This window comes from Melanotaenia boesemani, chromosome 3 (genome assembly GCF_017639745.1).
Source record: "Melanotaenia boesemani isolate fMelBoe1 chromosome 3, fMelBoe1.pri, whole genome shotgun sequence".
Lineage (NCBI taxonomy): Eukaryota > Metazoa > Chordata > Actinopteri > Atheriniformes > Melanotaeniidae > Melanotaenia > Melanotaenia boesemani.
The window spans coordinates 31,122,709-31,145,041 of record NC_055684.1 but is presented as its reverse complement, the minus strand read 5'-3'; the positions used below and the strand labels follow the sequence as shown (position 1 = coordinate 31,145,041).

General features: G+C 38.9%; 1 protein-coding gene across 4 annotated transcripts in view; it reads left to right on the top strand.

The window, feature by feature from the left end:
* LOC121637502 (inositol 1,4,5-trisphosphate receptor type 1) overlaps positions 1-22,333 on the top strand; it is an 80,237-nt gene that overhangs the window by 12,592 nt on the left and 45,312 nt on the right. For all 4 annotated transcript variants that reach the window (XM_041981702.1, XM_041981701.1, XM_041981700.1 and 1 more), the window contains exons 4-34: positions 7,012-7,121; positions 7,774-7,860; positions 8,026-8,184; positions 10,065-10,163; positions 10,952-11,035; positions 11,987-12,133; positions 12,266-12,361; positions 12,545-12,589; positions 13,559-13,713; positions 14,611-14,710; positions 14,973-15,133; positions 15,231-15,372; positions 15,603-15,761; positions 16,516-16,688; positions 16,939-17,058; positions 17,290-17,484; positions 17,634-17,885; positions 18,001-18,142; positions 18,233-18,386; positions 18,474-18,664; positions 18,760-18,892; positions 18,986-19,040; positions 19,123-19,288; positions 19,540-19,713; positions 19,817-19,891; positions 20,036-20,173; positions 20,520-20,645; positions 20,747-20,947; positions 21,037-21,288; positions 21,473-21,598; positions 21,677-21,805. In XM_041981702.1, coding sequence (XP_041837636.1) covers positions 7,012-7,121; positions 7,774-7,860; positions 8,026-8,184; positions 10,065-10,163; positions 10,952-11,035; positions 11,987-12,133; positions 12,266-12,361; positions 12,545-12,589; positions 13,559-13,713; positions 14,611-14,710; positions 14,973-15,133; positions 15,231-15,372; positions 15,603-15,761; positions 16,516-16,688; positions 16,939-17,058; positions 17,290-17,484; positions 17,634-17,885; positions 18,001-18,142; positions 18,233-18,386; positions 18,474-18,664; positions 18,760-18,892; positions 18,986-19,040; positions 19,123-19,288; positions 19,540-19,713; positions 19,817-19,891; positions 20,036-20,173; positions 20,520-20,645; positions 20,747-20,947; positions 21,037-21,288; positions 21,473-21,598; positions 21,677-21,805 — 4,346 coding nt within the window. The remainder of the gene's footprint in view (positions 1-7,011; positions 7,122-7,773; positions 7,861-8,025; positions 8,185-10,064; positions 10,164-10,951; positions 11,036-11,986; positions 12,134-12,265; positions 12,362-12,544; positions 12,590-13,558; positions 13,714-14,610; positions 14,711-14,972; positions 15,134-15,230; positions 15,373-15,602; positions 15,762-16,515; positions 16,689-16,938; positions 17,059-17,289; positions 17,485-17,633; positions 17,886-18,000; positions 18,143-18,232; positions 18,387-18,473; positions 18,665-18,759; positions 18,893-18,985; positions 19,041-19,122; positions 19,289-19,539; positions 19,714-19,816; positions 19,892-20,035; positions 20,174-20,519; positions 20,646-20,746; positions 20,948-21,036; positions 21,289-21,472; positions 21,599-21,676; positions 21,806-22,333) is intronic.

Genomic DNA, 22,333 nt, shown 5'->3' with positions numbered 1-22,333 from the left:
TGTCTTCTACAATGTTGTCATGAGGACATAACTGGAGTTAAATCCTAAAACTTCTGTTTTTCTTGGTAAACCTAAAACTATTCCTTAGCTCTTGTCTGACACGGCATTTTTGTCTCTAAAGCTTTGTAGAAGCAATTGCTCTGAGACACTTTTCTAGCAATTTGAGGTGAGATAAGTATTTGTCTTCCGGACTTAAGTTTGTCACAACTAAGCACTCTGGGAATTACCCAGCTGGAGTCCGTCCAGTGTCATCTGCAAACACTTTTCTGTCTTTTTTTCCATTTTGGTGGATATTCAGCTGTTTGATAGAAACACTTGTACTGAGATATGTCTTCTAAGTGGATATTATAAGGGCAAAAGGCCAGATGAGCTGTGTTCACTGGGTTGTACTGTCGCTGCTGAGGTATGCTTAACATTTCCTGCTAATGTAAACAAAACACCATCCCCACAGTCATACTCTCACTCATTTAGCCTGTTGTTTTTTTACTGGGACATCAGCCTTGCTATGTGTTTCATTTGGACAGTACTTTGAAAGACCATAAGACTCCTACACGTGCTGAGTGCAGAGTTGAGCAGAGCATGCTGAGCAACCGCCAGCACACCTAAGGCAGAGACAGCACAGCAGCAAGGCTTTGTATTTCCACTCTTAGTCGGTGTGATCTATACTTCATCATTCAGCTGTTTTATTGTCAGACCACTTGTCTAAATCGGAGGTTGCTATGGAAGCAGCGCCTTTTGGTCATAACTTGCAGTGCAAATTAAATGCTGCTTTTTCCAAATGTCATCCCGTTTACATAATCATCAATCACTCTTCGAAAATGTTAACAAAGAGACTTTGAGTAGTGTGTTGTTACAAACACTGTGTGTTTTTGTGTGTTCTTGTTTTTGTTACCTTGTTGGAACATTTTCTGGTATAATTGTCTGAATTATGGCCCTTATAGGGATGAAAGGCCTATCCTTATGAGGTCAACCTTATTTCTGGGGTCCTGGTTAGGGTTTTGTGCTGATGTGTTGACTGGGGTTAGGTTAGTGTTAGTAATGAACTGGTAATGGTAATAACTGGTAAGTTCAGGTTTGGTTTAGCTGTGGACAGTGAATGAAAGTCAATACAATGTCCTAATAAGGATAGCCCACAAGCTTGTGTGTGTGTGTGTGTGTGTGTGTGTGTGTGTAATATAGCACTGAGCTCTCACATGTCAAAGTGTTTATTTGACTTATACAGGCTGCATGTATACACATAACCTTTAATCAGTACTCGTTGACATTTCCTGTTAAGACTGAGCACCACGGTTTTTCTTTAAGTTGAGTTTTTAGCTGCTGATATTTTGATCTGTTCAAATACATAACTTGTATGTTTGTGCTATGCTATGCTTATCTGTGTGTATTACAGTAAATGACCATTTTAGTCAGTCAGTCAAGCACCGTGTACTGTGGACTGATCATCATTACTTTGATCACTTGATGTATTTCCCTGTGGCGATGCTGTAAAGTTTTTTTGTTTTTTACAAAAAATTAAATAATTTTTCTGAATCATTCAAAGCCATTAAAAGTTATACAAAGACAACATATCAATTTTTAAAACAGATAAACTATTATTTATATTAATGATGTAACTTAAGTTGGAACAGGAACATCTTTGCCAATCTGTTGTATCATCTTATATTTACACAAAAAAAAATTCCAGTTTTTTAGTCTCTTGTGTATTAATGGACGCCCATATCATTATGGATGCTTTATTTTTAAAAGACTTTTCACACAATGGAAAATAAACAAAGTTAACTGTAACAAGATGGTTTTGGTTCAGTTCAATGAACAAGATAAAACTGACATCTAGTCAGAATACACCATAATGGAATAAAACCTGAATGGCATTCTGTAGTTTCAGTCCTGTGCTTGTCACAGTTTGTCCAGAACAAACATCCTATTTTGAGCATACGTGCACATGGCACCACAATGTCCCACCTTGCTGATTTTTGTGATCTTATCATTGAATCTGTGACCACAGAGCTCTGCTCACCATATACTCTCTGATCACCACATGATGGTGAGTTGGATCAGGTGTCAAGGTGACCTGCCAGTCAAGCTTAGTGCACCTTCATTTCATGTGAGCATGTGCTGGGGATGTTTGAAAGAGGCCTCAAACCAGGAGGTCTTTCACCTCCATCTCCAGCAGAGTTTCTCTTGCATTCCAAGGGAGGCTGGGAATATTGAGTGTGTGGGCTGTGTTACAGACCTCTATCACTGAAGATCTCCTCGTAATGCCGACAAACACTAGGAAGTTTTGGTGTGACTTGCCCATCAGCAGTGTTGGGGTAATAAAGTTAAATGCAGCAAGGCCCTGGGGGCGGGGTGGATACGGGATTCACCCTGAGTTCCTTAAGACCCTGGATGTTGTTGGGCTGTCCTGGTTGGCACAACTGTACGACTAGGGATTGTAATCTCAGTCGCAGTGACTCAGCATAGATACAAAGGGGTTTGTTCCAACAAACATCTGCTAAAACAGCTGTTCTAATTAAGTGCTTTAAACTTGTCTTAAGACAGAAAAATCTACGCAGCAAAAAACTTGCTTGACTTATTTCTGATGGGTGCTGTTCTCTAAATCCCCCTTTGTTTGTTCACTGATTCTGCCTCCATAAACTTTATGAAGAGAATTTTTAGCCACAACAAAGTCCTTTTGGCTTAATTGAAGAGGAGACCCTCACCTATGGTAAAGAGCTGTGGGCGATGGCAGAAAGAATGAGATCTAAAATAGAAACACCAGATAGGAGCTTCCTGTGAAATCCGTCTGGGCTCTTGCTTCAGGATAGGGTGAGGAGCTCAATCATCCGGGGGGAGCTTTGGGTCAAATCTCTGGCCCTTCACATCAAAAGGATCCAGTTAGGATGGTTCATGCATCTGTTCAGGATGCCTTTCAGACACCTCCCAGGGGAAGTGATCTGAGATGTCCAACCTGGGAGGAGGCCTCTGGGCAGACCCATGACCTGCTGTACAGATTATATCTCTCTGCTGGATGGAAAACGCCTCCCATTAGAAGAGCTTGGATAGGTGGATGTGTAGAGGCAGGTCTGGATACCTCTGCTCAGACTGTAGCACTTAGAATCCAGTCCTGTATAAGTGGCAGAAGATGGATAGATGAATGAATGGTTATAGAACTAATCTGTTACTCTGGTGTTCTACTCCAATTAGGCCAAAATATTTGTCCAAAACTTTGGTAAAAAAGGTTAAGTAAAAGTCAAACCTTACTAATTTTTGAGGAATATCTGAAAAAGCAAGTTTATCTGTCTAACAGTTTCATTCTTTAACTAGTAGCATGTGAAGGCAATTGCAGAGAATAGCCTCCTTGTCCTGACTTCAAATATATATTACTCCTACCCACTTCACTTTCTTCCTTGGATGTCCTTTGCGTATGCAACGAAGCCTTTAAACCTCATACATTGCAACTCAATTTAAAAAGAGTATTAACTACTTACCAGTTCCTGTCTGTTGTCAGCCCAAAGCACTGCTGCTGTCAGACACACAGTAGACAAGCTGGGTGGCTCATCTTAGATGAACAGCAGAAACAGTCCTGTCCTCAGTTCCTTTTTTTTGCAAACAACCACATATGCTGCTCTCTGGTCTATCATTGGATGAGTGGTTTTGCACGGCACAGTTAAGGGAAGCTCCTGTCTGTTGACTCATTAACCACATTTTACTTTCTCTATAATACCTCCAACAACATAATAACCTTGTTGTAAATACTGGTTGATATTAGTCAAGTGTATCTAGGCCATCTTAAGTTGGCTTTTTTTTTTCTTTTTCTTTTTTCTCTAAGGTACAAAATGTTGATTTTTTTTTCTTGTAACAATGTGATACAGTTTCTTAACAGTTGCAGACAATTCACATGAGATGACGTGGAATCAGAAGCAGAAGACCTTTATTAATGCCTGCAGGAAGTTGTTTTCCAACAGTCTCTCAAAATGGGAAAATTAAATAAAAACATTAAAGATAACATTTAAATTAGATTTTAACATTTAATTGAGAAAAGGAATTTATATAACCAGATTGACACAGAAAGATAGTGACTCTTTTGACATTCACTGGTACATTTAGTTATTAGTGGGTTTTTTTTTGTTCTCAGCACCTCAGCTACTAAATTATCCGCCATGGTTGTACATTATGCAGCTCTGTGTTGTCATAAATCTGACTCCATTGATGTTGTTGCTGTTCTTATATTCTAGGTATTGTGGCAGTTTTGCTCACCAATAAAACTTCATCAAAGATAAACAGTTGCTGTCAGTTTTACAACTCTTGCTGTTTTTATTATTGCAAAGACTGCAAACACCTTCCTCTTGATTCAGTTACAACTGGTGAAGTTTGCCAGTGAATGCCAGAGTTAGTAAAAGAGTTTAAGTTTGTACCACAAAGAGCACACCTAAAATAACACTGACCAACAATAATATAACTTACTGACTTATTTCGAGTCCATCAGCAGATGTAATGTTGCATTTGTGTCTAATAAAATACCCATACAAAGCAGATTTTACATAAAATGAACTTGAAATCATCAAATCCTTTTCACATTTTGTTTACATTTGTGGCAAAACAAAACAGAAAGTCTGATATTCTCTAGTCATATTTTATAGCTGTAGCATATTTCCAACTCGTCAGTTTGTCACATTAAACTACGGTGTTTCTAAAAGAGCTGTGCATATCTAGAATAGTCACTGAAAGCAGAAGTCATACTATGTTATTTGTAAGGTTTCTTATACTTCCTTTTAACTAGCACTCAGACATCTCACTTGAGGTTAGCAAAGCATTTCAGGCCATCTTCATCAACTTAACTTTTCACTCAACCATGTGAGTGTGAAAGAAAAAGCAGTTTTGGTCTCATTTAGGTCATTTTTGGTAAAAACATAGTATAATTTTTTTTACATGTATCATTTAAAACCCTCCTGTCTGGATTTTTTAATATTGCATTCAAACACATTGTACGTGTTGCAACGATTTCTAGAAATACTCTCTGAAGCTCACAGTCCAGTGATGAAGCAGTGGCATGCTGAATGGCATTCAGGTACTAAATGTCACTGACATTGTGCAGTTCCAACTATTTTTTATGTTGTGCACATTTTGTTTTCCATCTCCTGTTTTTTGGTTTGTTGGACAACTGTACCTTTTTTAAACTCTACTGTTGATATTGTGAGAATACTAAAAAAGTACAAAGTTTTGACAGTCATAGAGCACATAAATCTAAACTCTGAGAGTACAAGAACTAACTAAATTTGACAGTATTGTGTACTGTGTACTTACAAACACATGCAATAATATTTGAGTGTACACGTAACTGCGTATGGAGCAGCTAGATCAAAAGCAGTCTTTTTGTGGTCTGAAAATGATCTGAGTGCTAAACTAAGTATTGTTATGTAAAATGGAATATTAATAAATATTATTTATTTTGGACCCTCCGGATTAGTCTTAACCTGGCCAGGTGTACATGGCAGCCCCACAGCTGATTGTGATTTAAAGCAAATGTTTAGTGTGTGCTGATCATTTGTCAGATATAGCGATTGCGCAGAGTAAAAGAAAACAGCAGCTCATTTGTTAGACTGAAGCTCTCAGTTTTCGCTCATTTACAACTACAAGCACGATTCATGCTTGTCAGCATTTGAGAAGCACAAGTACACATCGACTCCACCGACAGCACCGGTTTTCTCAAGTCTTCCACTTTCTTACTGTTTCTGTTTCACATTCTTTAACTCTCCCCCTCTGTCTTCCTCATTTCTCTTTCACTTCCCCCTCTTTTTTTTCTAACTATATTTTGGGTCAAATTAAAGTAAACACATCTAAAGAGGAGGGAAAATGGGGTTAGAAGAGGACAGAGGAGGATTTAGGAAATCTCCACCATTTATCCATAAAGAAAACAAATGAGGTGTATTTTTCTTTTAGGAATTCAGAGAGGAGAAGGAGGGATGACAGAATTTTGAAGGGGGAAGATGGGGAGTCCCCACCCTCTCCTTTCTCTTTCTGTCATTCAGCTCCCCTTCTCATGGCTGACCTTATTTGGGCATGTTACTGCAGCTTGAAGTGTAAGACAGAGAGAGACAGAATGAGGAAGGATGGACAGATTGTTCTTTTTCTCTTGTTTTCACCCACTTAGAAAAAAAAGTTTTGGTCTGATGAGAGGTGAAATCGGAGGAAAGCCATGACTCGGAGGGAGGAGTCAATGGTGAGCAGAGCTTTAACTCTGCATGGAAAGTAGTTCATCTATACTTGCTAAATAAAACCTAGCTTTCATCCTTGTGTTGGAGTTATAGCGTGCTACAGAAGAGGAACTGCCCTGGGACTGAAGAGGAACTTTGTTAGCACTGTCTGCACATGCAAATAAAAGCCATGTCTTCCCTCCTGGCGGGCTTCTATGCAGTTTATGAAAATGAACAGTACAGTAAAACGCTGTTGATGACAGCAGCATCTCATTGTCGCTGCGCTTGCAAACTACTGGCCACCGCTAATTACAGTTCCTCCTCATAACACACAAACACATTGAGTTTTTTGTGTGTCATTACTTATTGTGGTTTGACCACAGGATGTAATCACATGTTACAATGCTTGTACAGCACGAGCGCACACACAGACACGTCCTGTGTTGTTCCTCAGCACTCTTCCCTGAAACAGATAAGCCCTTTGATCTCCATTCAGGAGAATTATTAATATGTGTTTGAAGTGCAAGTACGCACGTGTCTGGATCAGTCTCAGGAGGATGAAAATAGTCTCCATTTATATTTCTTGTTATGAATTTGTTGAATAAATGACTTGTCAAAAGCTGTCGTTTATTATGTGGGTGTTTTTTTTTTTTTTTGGTATGTTTTAGCAACTGAGATATTTAATATGTGTTGCTAAGCTGTAGCAGCGACCTGTCTTTCATATCACTTCATTTACAGCACGTTTTTTTCTTCTTATCTCTAATTGTTTTTGTCCTGCCTTTTGTATGATTTCATTATATGAATCTTTGCTCATACTGCCTCTCTGTTGGTGCAGACTGTCTGTTCAAACTGTGCCCCATGAACCGCTACTCGGCCCAGAAGCAGTTTTGGAAAGCGGCGAAGCCTGGAGGGAACACCGACACAGTGCTGCTCAACAAGCTCCACGTAAGTGAAGTGACGACATGTTCACCTCACAGCGGTCACTACAGACCAGTGCACAAGACACACAGCTGTCGTCAGGACAGCAGATAAGAGACAGAACACAGCTGGTTTCAGAAGTTTTTAGTTTTAATTTTTTCATGTTGATGTGTTGTTGAAATTTTTCTTATCACTGAATGCAAAGTGAATGTACAGAAAAATTTAACTGTGTTCCCCACACTACAGTTTCAGAGCCCCCTTTTTTTTTTTTTTATTGTGAATGTGCTACTAGAATCCCTGTCTGTCCTTTTATAGACATTTTTTTCTAAACCTTTCACTTCCACTGTCTTACCTTTCTGCCTTCTAGGCTTTCTTTCTCTCTTTCTGCTGCAGTACAATACCATTTAAAGCAATCCATCTGATCACACAGTCATAAAATAGAAGATTGCAATCTTTTCTGCGTTTCCATGGATATATGAGCCTGAGCTTCACTTAAAACCCATTTGAAAAGTGAAGCTGAAAAGTACTTTTTATTTTTTGGGCTAAGAATTCTATTATTTCCGACTAGCTGTGCTCTGTTTCCATCCAGTGTAGAGTGTTTTTTTATGTGGTTGTTGTGGTAAACTCTGATGTATTTAGTTGTGAGATTAATTTCTCTTTTCTTGCTTTTGCATCCCAGCATGCTGCTGACTTGGAGAAAAAGCAAAATGACTCTGAAAATAAAAAGCTACTTGGAACAGTAATCCAGTACGGGAACGTCATTCAGGTCTGTCCCTCGGAAATATCTCTCTTTTTTATTTAATCTTAAATTATAATCCTTGAATTTTTTTACGTTTCATGATGTCATCACAACACATCATGTAACACATCATTGTCTAACTGGTTTTCATCTAATAAGCTAACTTTAACTGCTTGCATTATTTCTGCTCAGCTCCTTCACCTGAAGAGTAACAAATACCTGACAGTGAACAAACGTCTGCCGGCGCTGCTAGAGAAGAATGCTATGAGGGTGATGTTGGACACTGCAGGAAATGAGGGCTCCTGGTTCTACATACAGCCCTTCTACAAACTTCGCTCTATAGGGGACAGTGTGAGTGGTCAAGTCCGTGGGTTTGGTACAGAGTGGGATCACTAAAGTGAATGTGAATCAACATCAAGTAATGGTTTGACTTGTGTCTTGGATGCAATATATTATGATTTTTTGTATTTTCAAGCCTTCTCTTTGGAATAAATTTACTACTTTAAAAATAGTACATTAATATGTAAAGATGGATGACAGGGTAGCTCTGACCAGGCTGGGTAGAAAGCTTTTATGTTCCGGCCGATGCTTAGATGCTGAAGTTCCTCGACACGACCGGCCTGGGTTTCAAATCCCAGCCTGTGACCTTTTGCTGAATGTCATCCACTCTCTCCCTTGACTTATTTCCTTTTAAGCAATGTTCAAATAAAGGCCACTAGTGTTCAAAATTTTCAACAGTCCACACAAGTCTGCCACTAAACTGAGATAAAATCTCAACACTTTTCAGCAACATTCAGTTTCCTGTAAATGTGCTGCTCCTATGTTGCACCCTGTCGAGAGATGGCTAACATGAGAAGAACCAAACTTAATCAGGTTTCAAACAGTCACAGAGACTTTCTGTTAAGATTTGAAAAATGTAAAAGTTAATTTACAATATGCCTGCAAGCGGTATCTTAATTTAGATTTCAGGCTAAAACTATCTCGTAATAACCAAGAATAATGAATAAAAAAAAAAAAACTTGCCTCCCTAGGTGATATAAACAGAAGAAATAAAGAAAAAGTCCTTGCTATCAGTCAACAAAATTACATCAACACTTTAACTTAAGAGTGTGTTGGGCTGGTTAGGAGTAGAGACAGATGAGTAAATCCTCCTCTCTTGCAGCAGCATCATCATTTCTTCTGCGAGCCAAGTTTCATCCAGCTGTAATCTTCACTCAGCCTAACTTCTCCACAGTGATGAAACATATACAATACAAAGACAAGCAGCCTCTTACAATAATTCATCATTTCTGTCGACATACAAATACAACTGAGTATAGATGGACCCTGCCAGACATTCTGCTCATCCTCTTTCTTGGTTACCAAGATGACAATTTTTGCTTATTTGTATGCTTGTCGTATAAGTTTTTTAACATCAAAAGGTAAAGTAAAAACCTAGGGTTTAGAAAAATGCTGTTTAGACATATGCAGCACTCTAGAGCAGCAATAACTGATGAATCGATCAATTTACGATTCTATAAGTCAATCCCCTCAATTGTTTTGTAAATCAAAACTGTAAATTAGTTGTTAGTATTTCTTTCTTTTCTATGTCAAGTTTAAACTGAACATCTTTGGATTTTGGACTGTTGGTAAAAAATAGAAATACAAAAATAATGAGCAAATCAACAATGAAAATAGAATCATCAGTCTTACTAGGATAGTTTTGCCCTCCTCACCTTCAGTTTGATGTGTTGAGTCACATGGACAGGAGCCAACAGTTCGTGTATTTGGCTATAAAGCTCTTGTTGACGCCAGCTCTTCTCCACCTGCAGCAGGAAGTAGTGGGCTGTTGCTGAAGGACATAATGAACCACATAACAGACTTCACTTTCAAGCTCCTTTTCTTGGTTTTATAAAAGAATTGGAGTTAGGACCAGCTTGGAGAGAATATACACTGACTCAGCCTGAGAGGCTGATGTTTTCTGACCCTTGCCTACAAGAAGATGCATGTTAGAGATGTGTGGAGCTGAACACCTCATGTTCCTGATGTTTACAAAATTCAGTAAATTTTTTAACTAAATATTTTAATACATTTAAATAAAATTTCAGAATGTAAGCTGTATGACTGGGGAATATTTTGCATAACTATTTCTGATCCTTGACTCCATCTTTGGCAGCTTTTCTTATGCTAGGGTTACAGTACACAAGCATGTTTGAAAGCTTTTCCTACACTGTGTGTTTGTGTGATTGCAGGTGGTGATTGGAGACAAAGTGGTTCTGAACCCAGTGAATGCTGGCCAGCCACTTCATGCAAGCTCACACCAGCTTGTGGATAATCCAGGATGCAATGAGGTTTTCTTTTAGCTTTTTTTTCTCTCATGAACAGTTTGATTAGTAGCTGTAGGAGCAGATTGCTACGTTTTATTGGATTGTGATTTAAGCAATTAAATCATAAATCATGAATGTTGGTGAAATCAAACAGAATCCAAAGAGAGTTGTACAGTTTTGTAGTTGAGAATCTAAACAATTAACCCCTTTCTTGAAGAGTCTATTTTTTTTCTTGTCCAAAATGACATACCCCAAACTACTGAAGTATACCTTCACAACTACAAGCTGAGACATGTGAGATAACTACTGAATTGTCAGAATCAAGATATATATTACTTTGTTAGTGTAAATTCACCTGGAACACAGTGAAAGATTTACAGTTATCTCCTCTTAAAGGAAAACTACATTACTTTCCGTAAAAACCAGATAACAGTCCAACTTGTTAAGGGGTTAGTAAAGTTATGTAGTAACTGTGCAGAGGCAGAAACTAAAAATCAATTTTACAGATGTTTTAATAGAGGTGTTATGCAGGTAAATATCTCAGGAACACATCAGGCACTTTTTATGATCCGCACCTCTAGCAAATGTCAGTCAGTAGAATCGAGGAAAAGCCCCATAATTCACCTTAGAAACACCATGATGATCCAGAAAGAAGTGAAGCCTGGGATAGTATATCATCAGAAGAATGAATAAGGGTTTGCAGTAATGGAGATGAGAGGAGAAAACTCTACAATATCCTTTGTTGCAGTTACGTGACTGTACAGGAGTGCTGCCAGAAAATTAAAGCTGTGGTCCGTCTGTTTGGTTTCCAGGTGAACTCTGTAAACTGTAACACTAGCTGGAAGATTGTCTTGTTTATGAAGTGGAGCGACAACCAGGAGGTCGTCCTGAAAGGGGTGCGTAAAACCAGAAAGAAATCTCTTACTAATACAATATGTATATATATCAGTTGTATAAGATATGTAAAGGAAATTGCCAAATGAAATGAACTAGAAGCCCTCAGAGAGCGCAGACCTCCAATGAGCCGTTGTCTTTTTTTGTGTGTGTTTTGTGGGCATTATGTTTGAGTTAGAAGCTCTAAAGGAAAAACTATCCCTGTCTCCTTATTGTAAAGAATCCTTTAAAAAAAAAAAAAAGAAGTGATGGATCCAGGTTGTGATCCGGATCACCCCTGAAGTCTAATCACTTATTCTTTATTCCATTTATTGATAATTTAATCATAATTCGTCCATAACTTTTCAATTATATTGCAAACAGACAGACCAATGCCACTGAATACATGACCTCCATCTTACTGGAGGTAATAGGCAGAGATCTACTATAAATAATAGAGATAATTAGTTAGCTGATTTATGTAAATTATTTCAGAAAATTTGCCCTTTCCATTTTTTTTATTTTTTTTTTTATTTTATCAAAAAAAAATGTGCACCTCAAGCTGTAGGTGTTGCACAAGGTTGCTCATCAGATCTGAGTGGGATGCTTGTTTTGTTTGTTTCTATTTCAGTGTTATTAGTCTACAATAGATGCTTACAAATGAAAACATGTTTTGTGATACTTAATGGCTGTGTATGTGGGATTTTAACACAAAAAATTAAGTGGACCTATTGGTTTGCTTAGCAGCATTCCTAACATATAAAATTTGGCACAGCCGCTCATGTGTTAAAACTTTTTTTTTTCATTTCAAATAACTGATCTAACTAAACCTGACTGTCCACATCAGCCACAAGCACGTTCACCAGAGATATTATGGATTTTAAAGCATTTTATTGAGCAATATGACTTTTTCTTTCTTTTCAGAGAGATGTATTTTTTAATGTCATGGGAAATATGCTTTTTGCTCTCTCCAGGGTGATGTCGTACGGTTGTTTCACGCAGAACAAGAGAAATTTCTCACATGCGATGATCACAGAAAAAAACAATATGTTTTTCTTCGCACTACTGGACGGCAGTCGGCTACCTCTGCAACCAGCAGCAAAGCCTTATGGGAAATAGAGGTGAACAAAAGTATTTTAGGCCGTGGTGTGTGATGTAAAGCTGTTCTCTGTATTCCTGAAGTGACATAAAAATGGAATGTAAATCTATATTTCAGCATTCATTTTACATTGTTATCTGTTTTATGATGTCAGGTCGTACAGCATGATCCATGTCGAGGGGGGGCAGGCTACTGGAACAGCCTGTTCAGGTTCAAACACTTAGCTACTGGACACTACCTGGCAGCAGAGGTCAGTCTATCCATCTGTCAGTGTGTGGCTTTTCATAAATATATATATCTGTATCTGATTGATAATTGATACATTAACCTGATCATCAATGTATCAATCATATATTGAGTTATGTCTTTCAATAGATATGTCTGTATATAGATATATGAAATACAGAAGTCAACTACTTTTGTATTTCTGCAGGTGAACCCAGAGTATGAAGAGGAGTGCCTTGATTCTCGCTCTCTTGTACGTAAGCCGTGCCAAAATAATAAACTTGCTTGTTGTTTATAACAGCAACTCCTAAAATAGATGAGTTGCTGTGTTGATAATTCAGTTATCGTTGAGTAATGCTGTTAAACCTTTATTATGTTTGCTAAAATGAGCTGTTTAGATTAGCTGACAAATCACTGTTTAAAAAACTCCCAGTATTTCAGAACGCTGTTTCAGAAGAGTTGTCACTTATAAAGCTGGAGGTGTTAAATATTACTGAGACTAAATTTAGTTGATAGTCTGTTACTGGTGGCATAGTATCTAAAAACAATTGACTGCTCCGTTTTTTCCTCTGTGGTAAATACTGAGGAGCCAAAGAGAAGTAATGTTGCTTTGAAAACTTTACTATTGTGTTGTTTACCAAATCCAGCACTAGCAGGTTTGAGGGAGGAAGATTGTGAAGGTATTATACTTCAGTGATCAGCAGATGGCAGCCTTTCACTGTGAATTCATCCTTCCTCAAAACACAAATAGTTGCTTCAGTTCACTGCTAAATTTATAGCATCTGTTTAACCAGGACCCAGGAAACATGGAAAAGATATTGCTCAATGTTATCACAATCATCATTAAATTAAAGTTAAATAAAATTAAAACCATAAAAATCTGTTCAAAGAAAAGATTAAATGCAAATTCATTAGTTTTAAGCCTTCTATGGCAGCCATTATCAGCTTATTTACCTTTATGATAACTGAGAACATGAGAAAATTCTGCTTATGAAAGAAGGAGCTGGTTGTTTTTACTCTTAGACACGGGGGTCTTTTAATTTTTGATTGATATAATTCAGCTTTTCATTATTACTATCATGAAATAAAAATATCTTTAAATTTTTTGTTTACCAATGTCTAAGCTGTTGAAAGAGAACATCTGTTGTTTAAGATATTGCTTTGCTTTTTTATTGTGCCAGTAATTTCTAACCAGGTTTGATATGCTGTCTCCCCCCTCCAGCTTGATTCAGAGCAAGAAGCCTTACGAGCACGTTTGAGAAATGTCCAAGATAAAGTCATGTACACACTTGTGTCGGTTCCTGACGGAAACGACATTTCCTCCATATTTGAGCTTGACCCTACCACCTTAAGAGGGGGAGACTCACTTGTACCCAGGTAGGAAAGCCATGATAAGTAGCAAGGCATTTCAGACCCAATCAGATATTTTGTTATTGCTCATACTTTACTTAATATGGTCTGGTTCCTGGTCTGTCTCGCTTGGCAATGAAAAGCAAAAAACAGAGTCATTTCAAATGGGGGACTTCCACAGTATATTACATCATCCTGATATATGTCTAAAGTAGGAGTACATAGATACCAGTTAAATATGTGCAATTCTTGTTTACGATGATGCGGATATGAGTAGTGATGAATTGCATTAAATAGGTCATTGTTCTAGGATGGCACAGTCATATCTCTCTGAACTTCTGTGCTTGTGCAAGTTTGGTGAGGACTGATTCTTCTTGCAACTGTTGAGCAATACATAAATGACAGACTCACTATCCCAGTCCCCTGGGGCCTTCACTTGATGCTGGTCGGGGCCCTGGCTGCGGCCTTATATAAATATATATATATATATATATATATAATTTTTTTATTATTTTATTTTATTTTTTTCTTTCTTAAGTTCCAGACAGAAAACATCTCTTCATGTTAATAAACCCGCACTCTCCTGATTAAATTAGAAGCACAGCTGCAGCAGGGAAGGGAGACAGGGACGCCGTGTTTTCTGTGGTCAAAACCAGCAGCCAGCAAACAAACAAAAAAAAAAACGTAACGATTAAAAAAATTAACGGCTCACGAGTGCTCTGTCAGTTTTATTGTAGTGTGTACATGTTGACAGAAAGGAAGTGAGCAGGAGAAACATACTGTTGTTTGCAGTTGTTTGCGAACTGTGATTAAAAATGTTTCATTTGAGACATTAACTTTTAATGCATCTAAAACATGTATGCTTTGTTGTCCAAAAAGAAAACAAAAAAAAAATCTTTCATAAAACTTCAAATTTCCGATCAGAAACTCATATGTGCGGCTGAGACATCTGTGCACCAACACCTGGGTTCACAGCACCAACCAGCCAATCGACAAAGAGGAGGAAAAACCTGTCATGCTGCGTGTGAGTAATGTTTTATTACTAGTAATTTGAATATCAGATGTAAATTGTAAAGTTGATTATTCTGATATAAAATCTACAGTTTAAAATGTTCAAGTTCCTTCACTGCTGAGCAGTAAGTTTGGTGTTTTGGGATTGAATGTCTTGCATGGGTGCAGCTGTATAAAGTCCTGTTAATGGCTTAGAAACGTATAGTAAACAGTTACAATTATCATGTATTGCCTTTGATAATTGAGAAAGTTGTACCCCCCCTCCCCCATTTAAGATTGGTACATCTGCACACAAAGAGGACAAAGAAGCTTTTGCCATTGTGCCTGTCTCCCCGGCCGAAGTGAGAGACCTTGATTTTGCAAACGATGCCAGTAAAGTACTAGCGTCTATTGCTGGAAAGCTGGAAAAAGGCACCATCACACAGAATGAAAGGAGGTATAAGTGCATTGTGAGACAAGAATATATATTTCCCTCTGAAAACAAAGCAGTCATGATTTTGCTTTGTGTGTCTGTTTTTTGCAAATCCAATCAGAGCCGTTACGAAACTTCTGGAGGATTTGGTGTTCTTTGTGGTGGATATTCCTAACAATGGACAGGATGTTCTGGAGATCATGGTTAACAGACCCAACAGGGAACGTCAGAAACTCATGAGAGAACAGAATATTCTCAAACAGGTAATGTCCTGATGTAGCAAAAGCTACACTTTGAACACACCTTGGATTACATTGTCCAGTAACAGTGAACTTTTTTAGCCTCACTACAATTCCCCCAAACTCCTCCTCATCAAATCTTTGTAACTGCGTTGAAATGGCATGAATGCCACATCTACTGTTTGAATCGGCATGCTTGTTTGGCTTCAGCCTCAATATGGTTTTAAATGTCACAACATAATTCTTGCATTCAGATCTTCAAGCTGCTGCAGGCTCCGTTCACAGACAGTGGGGACGGGCCCATGCTGCGACTGGAGGAGCTGGCTGACCAGCGTCATGCACCCTTCAGACACATATGCCGCCTGTGTTACAGGGTTCTACGTCACTCTCAGCAGGATTATCGCAAGAATCAGGTAGAGTTTGTCCGGCCTTAACATCTCTGTGAACGTCAGCACATAGTGAAATGAGTATTTGTGCCAGTCTTAAGTGAATACAAGCTAATATTGTGCTGCAACACTGTTGTCATAAAATCATGGAGAATGCAACTGAATGTTCTGTCCACAATAAACTGTAAAGCTCATCTTGGACGGTTTACGTCAGATGGTTCACGCCTCTGTGTCTCTGTGTGGTCACTTACGAAAGAAAAAAACATTAAATCAATAATTATTATTACGGTAATGTTGTTTTTTACCGTTAAAATCGTAAGTTTTTCGCAAGAAGCAGCTGAGGAGTATTTAATATCTCTTGTTGGACCACATCTGAAATGTTCTCAGCTCATATTTGGCCTTGATTTACAGAATCCTTGTGTGTCAGGATGTATGAGACTGTGTTCTTCTGGATCACATTTGGTCTAAATTTACAGTGTGGAATTGGGGCAAATTTGGCATCCAAAATGCTGTCACACACCCAACTGACCTGGTCCCCAAATAGCAGACATGTTTGGGTCAGATCCAGGTTATTTTGGCCACTTATGGCTCAGTTACAGCATTTGCAAGTGTTGTGTGGGCCAGTGGTGGACCAGATGCTAGCTGCCATGTCTTAACCTAAAGGGTTCATGCCTTCTGGAGAGAGCATAAGATCATGCATGTGAAAACACATTTTCTCACTGTGTGTATATGCCACGTTGTGTTTGCATAGGTTGGTTCAGAGTGTCTGTCTTTCTTGCAGGAGTATATTGCCAAACAGTTTCGCTTTATGCAGAAACAGATTGGCTATGATGTCCTGGCAGAAGACACAATCACAGCTTTGCTCCATAACAACCGCAAGCTGCTTGAGAAACATATCACTGCTGCAGAAATCGACACGTTTGTGAGCCTTGTCCGCAAGAACCGTGAGCCCAGGTTTGTGTGTGTGTGTATGCGTTTTCCCTCTGATGTTATTGTATCTCATTATGGACCATCTGGTGATCTGAGTAAAGTCTGTTGTACTGGTTTGCTTGCTATTACATGTGACAGTTGCACATGACAACATTATGAAGGATTTTAGGGTTTTTTTTTTTTTCGACTGACAACTCTGGAGTTTGAATTAATCTCATTTTTATAGTCATGGGTGATTGAATTTAGCATTTTTGTGTGTGTCTTTTATGTCCAGGTTCCTGGACTATCTGTCAGATTTGTGCGTGTCAATGAATAAGTCCATCCCTGTGACACAGGAGCTCATCTGTAATGCTGTATTGGACCCAACAAATGCAGACATCCTTATAGAAACTAAGTAAGTTCTCTTGCTTCCTTATCTTAAGTATGCCAAGAAGCACTTTGGAACATGTTCATTTGATTTCATGTAATCACCAACCAAATTAAGAACTAATTTAAAAAATAGTGTAAATAGAAAATTGGGCCTTATTTGAATCCTGTAAGTAAATGCAGCAATTAAATATTTTATCATTAGAGAGGAAAAGAAAAGATGACTGTTTTCCTTCTTGGGTAACTTTATCTTTTGTAGACTGGTGCTTTCAAGGTTTGAGATTGAGGGAGCACCACTTGGAGAGAACTCTGTTGAGTCAGAGGAGGATGAGGAGGAGGTTTGGTTGTTCTGGAAAGACAGCAATAAGGATATACGTAGTAAAAGCATCAGGGAACTGGCTCAGGATGCCAAGGAGGGCCAGAAGGAAGACAAGGAAGTGATCAGTTACTACAGGTAATCAAGGCTCCCTGTGTTCCATGTGTTGATTGTTCTTATTTGCCACATCAACAGTCAGTCAAATGGGAAAATCAGTTGGGTTTGAAGTTGGATGGTTATGCAGATTAAAATCGATATCAGGATTATCTTGTGTGTAAATGTTACAGATACCAGCTGAACCTGTTTGCCAGGATGTGTTTGGACAGACAGTATCTGGCAATCAACAAAATCTCTGGCCAGCTGGATGTTGACCTGATCTTACGATGTATGTCAGATGAGGACTTGCCCTATGACCTGCGAGCCTCTTTCTGTCGAATGATGCTGCACATGCATGTGGATCGTGACCCTCAGGAGCAGGTTACGCCGGTCAAATACGCCCGGCTGTGGTCTGAGATCCCCTCGGAGATCTCTATTGACGAGTGAGAGAATGGACAAATGACTTGAAATTTGTCCAATGAAATATTTGTTTGTTTTGAATGCTTGTATTTCTTTTAAGTTGTGTAATTGTTTGCTTATTTATCTTCTGATCCACAGCTATGACAATGATGGGACATCAAAAGATGAAATTAAGGAGCGATTCTCACAAACTATGGAGTTTGTTGAAAACTACCTCAGAGATGTGGTTTGTCAGAGCTTTCCTTTTGCAGACAAAGAGAAGAACAAGCTAACATTTGAGGTCAGTATGGCAAGTTTTTAATTAAGAATAAATAAAAAATCACTTATGTTGACGGTTAAACCTGAGAAATGCTGTTATATCCTTGTTTAGGTGGTAAATCTGGCCAGGAACCTGATCTATTTTGGCTTCTACAACTTCAGTGACCTGCTCAGACTAACCAAGATCCTGCTGGCTATTCTAGATTGTGTCCATGTGAACGCCGTTTTTCCTTTCAACAAGGTGGACAAAGGAGACGAGAGTAAAGGTACATCCTGAGTGGTGAGAGGAGGACATGGATCTGATGGACAGGAAATTGATCTGCGTGTTTGTGCATGTGTGTGTATCCTTCCAGGTAGTAATGTGATGAGGTCCATTCATGGTGTAGGAGAGCTGATGTCCCAAGTTGTCCTAAGAGGAGGCGGCTTCCTTCCTACAACTTCAGCCAGCAGCTCGACTGGAGGCACAGTGAAGACTCAGATGGAACCTGAGAAACAGGACATACTGGTTATGGACACCAAGCTCAAGATCATCGAGATCCTCCAGGTGAAGTGCGATCAATTTTACACTCATGTTCAACACAAACTAACCTGAAGTCTAAATGCTGAATACATTCATGTATTTTCTGTTTTGCCCTGCAGTTCATCCTAAATGTCCGTCTGGACTACAGAATCTCCTGTCTGCTCTGTATCTTTAAGAGGGAGTTTGATGAGAGTAATTCCCAGAGTGAATTATCAATAACTGGAGTAGTGGAAGGTCCAAGTAACATGCCAGGTCAGTTTAACATATAGACACGTTTTATGACACATACAGTAGGACCAGCAGAGTGGCGTGTGGTAGTTACCAGTATCATTTCTACAACTGCAGGTGCTTTGGATTTTGAGCACATAGAGGAGCAGGCAGAGGGGATATTTGGTGGAAGGTAATCTCAGTTTTTATTCAGAATGAATCACAAAGAAGAGATGATGTTGTTTTAATTGAGTGTCTATTATGTGTATGTCTAGTGAAGAAAACACCCCTCTGGACTTGGATGATCATGGTGGTAGAACATTCTTGAGGGTTCTGCTCCACCTAACCATGCATGACTATCCTCCTTTGGTGTCCAGAGCTCTGCACCTGCTCTTCAGACATTTCAGTCAGAGACAGGAGGTTCTGCAGGCATTTAAGCAGGTATACAAACTAAATGCAGTAAAACAAAAGGAGTCACTAAACTCACCACTTTCTTTAACAAGTCCACCAAGATAGAAAAGATTAGAATACATTTATTATCATATATTTTAAAAGAAGCTCAGACACTCTTCTGTGCTCGGTCAGCCTGTTCATTTATTTCTGAATAAATAAATGAACAATGGCATTTTCTGTTGTCTCGTAGGGTTTTTATACCATTAATCTCACATTGCAACACCTTTGCATCTTTACAGGTACAGTTGCTGGTCACCAGCCAAGATGTGGAAAATTACAAGCAAATAAAGTCGGACTTGGATCAGCTGCGTTCTATTGTAGAGAAGTCTGAGCTCTGGGTGTATAAGAGACAGGGGCCTGATGAGGGCATGGATGGAGGGGAAGCACTTGCTGCTGAGCCAAAACATAAAAAGGTGCATTATTTTTTACATTTTGACAGACTCACGGAAAAGCCTGTAACTCCACCTTGCACTCTGTAGAGCTTGAATATCTAACACTTTATGTTGTTGTCTGCAGGGGGACTCTGAAGCTGCTAACAAACCAAAGAAAGCAGAAAGCACAAGCAGTTACAACTACAGAGTTGTAAAGGAGGTAATCTTATAGTACCAGTAATGATATTATCAGTACAAAAGTTGGTAATTACTTATTTTTTTGTCAGTGTTTTGGGATTGCTCATTATCTAGTCCTCTAACGCTGCATTTTTTTCTTTTTCCTTTGCTCATGGTTCCCTCTTAGATCTTGTTGCGTCTCAGCAGGTTATGTGTCCAAGAGGGTCTGTCAGGAAGGAAGAGCAGGAAACAGCAGCAGAGGCTTCTGAGGAATATGGGGGCTCACACTGTGGTTCTTGAGCTGCTGCAGATCCCCTATGAAAAGGTACAAATGAACCTCAGTGACTTGTTTTTATTTTTACATGTTTACACACTGATTGCAGACTTTCTTGTAATCTCTCAAAATGGTCTTGAGCAACAGGGTCATTCAGGGTTTATCTTTGGACATTGTCTGCTTTTTCACTAATTCTCTGTTCATATGTGCATCAAAGAAAAAAGACCAAATATTTACTTTCAATCTCATTACAATTGCACAAAGTCTGTTTTTGCTTTATATACTGTGTTTCCATATTTCCTGTTTCCTGGACTATATAAAGAAATCAGGGATATTTGAAGACACTTACATCATTGGGATGTGAATAAACCCTCATCTAGGTTATTTTCTCCTCCAGGGAGAAGATTTACGCATGCAGGATATCATGAAGCTGGCTCATCAGTTTCTGCAGAACTTCTGTGCAGGAAACCAACAAAACCAAGCCCTGCTCCACAAACACATCAATCTTTTCCTCAATCCAGGGGTGAGTTGTTCTCTCTTACTATGCAGTTCATTGTAGTATTGCAGAAAACCCCCAATTTGACTCCAAAGAAAACTCACCCTCTGTATGTTCTGTATGTTCAGATTTTAGAAGCCATCACCATGCAGCATATCTTCATGAACAACTTCCAGCTGTGCAGTGAGATCAATGAGCGTGTGGTTCAGCATTTTGTCCACTGCATTGAAACGCACGGCCGCAACGTGCAGTACCTCAAGTTCTTACAGACGATTGTCAAAGCAGAGAACAAGTTCATTAAGAAGTGTCAGGACATCGTCATGGCAGAGGTTGCATCTTGTTTCTTTTTCAAATGTGTCTCATTAAGCCACACCTATGCCATCTTTTTACCTAATAAAAAATGTGGTTCTCTCCACAGCTAGTGAATGCTGGAGAAGATGTTCTGGTCTTCTACAATGATCGTGCTTCCTTCCAGACTCTGGTCCAGATGATGCGATCGGAACGTGATCGCATGGATGAGAACAGTCCACTGATGTACCATATACACCTGGTGGAGCTTTTGGCTGTCTGCACCGAGGGCAAGAATGTCTATACAGAGATTAAGTGTAACTCCTTGTTACCACTAGATGATATAGTACGTGTGGTGACCCATGAAGACTGTATCCCTGAGGTGAGCTGAGCCCCTCTGGTTGAAGTGAACTGACAGCTTGACATCTATGCTAATGTGTTAGGCTGTTATAAGAGTTTTATCCACCATCAAATGACAAATGTGATGTATCTGGTAATAAAGATTTTAACCAGAATTATACCTTGTTACATTTGACCTAAGCCTTGAATGAACTTAAATCCCTCAGGTGAAGATCGCCTATATCAACTTTCTCAACCACTGCTATGTGGACACTGAGGTGGAGATGAAGGAGATCTACACCTCCAATCACATGTGGAAACTCTTTGATAACTTCCTAGTTGACATTTGCAGGGTAAGGAGCATCATGTTTGCTTCAAAATGACCATGTCCCTGAGAAATAGAACCAATTTGTTTTTGCTGCTGTGTTAAGGTGTGCAACAATACAAGTGACCGCAAGCATGCAAACACCATTCTGGAGCGCTACGTGACCGAGACAGTCATGAGCATCGTAACCACCTTCTTCAGCTCACCTTTTTCTGATCAGAGCACAAGCCTTCAGGTATCCCTGTTACATATACAGCTGAAGCAATAAAACTGTTTAACTATTCATGACTTTGAATAATGTTTGTGAACATCATGCTAGTTTTCATTCAGTGACTTCTTGACTTATTCTGCCTATTCTTATATATGCTTTTATCTTAGAAGACTATATCTCCACCCTTAAAGCGTCACCTGCAAGTTAGCAAGACCAGTGACTTACAGTGTGTAAACATATAAAGAGAACTCTTTTTTTAAGAAATTTGTATATATTTCCATTTGCAATGATGATTTTAAGTAACATGCAGAATGGCTGCTTTTCTTTCTGGATTTCAGCATGTATGTCTTATAAAATACATACAAGTAATAAGTTACCTTTCAAACACACGTCTCAACAAGATGTTTTGACATATTGCTTATGTACTATGTTATTAACACATTTCAAGTTTTCATTCACTCTGATGTGAATGATACAGTGTGAATGGGGCAGGTGGTGGTGCCCTTCTAAGAAAGAGACATGAAACAGAAAAGTGATTGTTAACATGAAAAT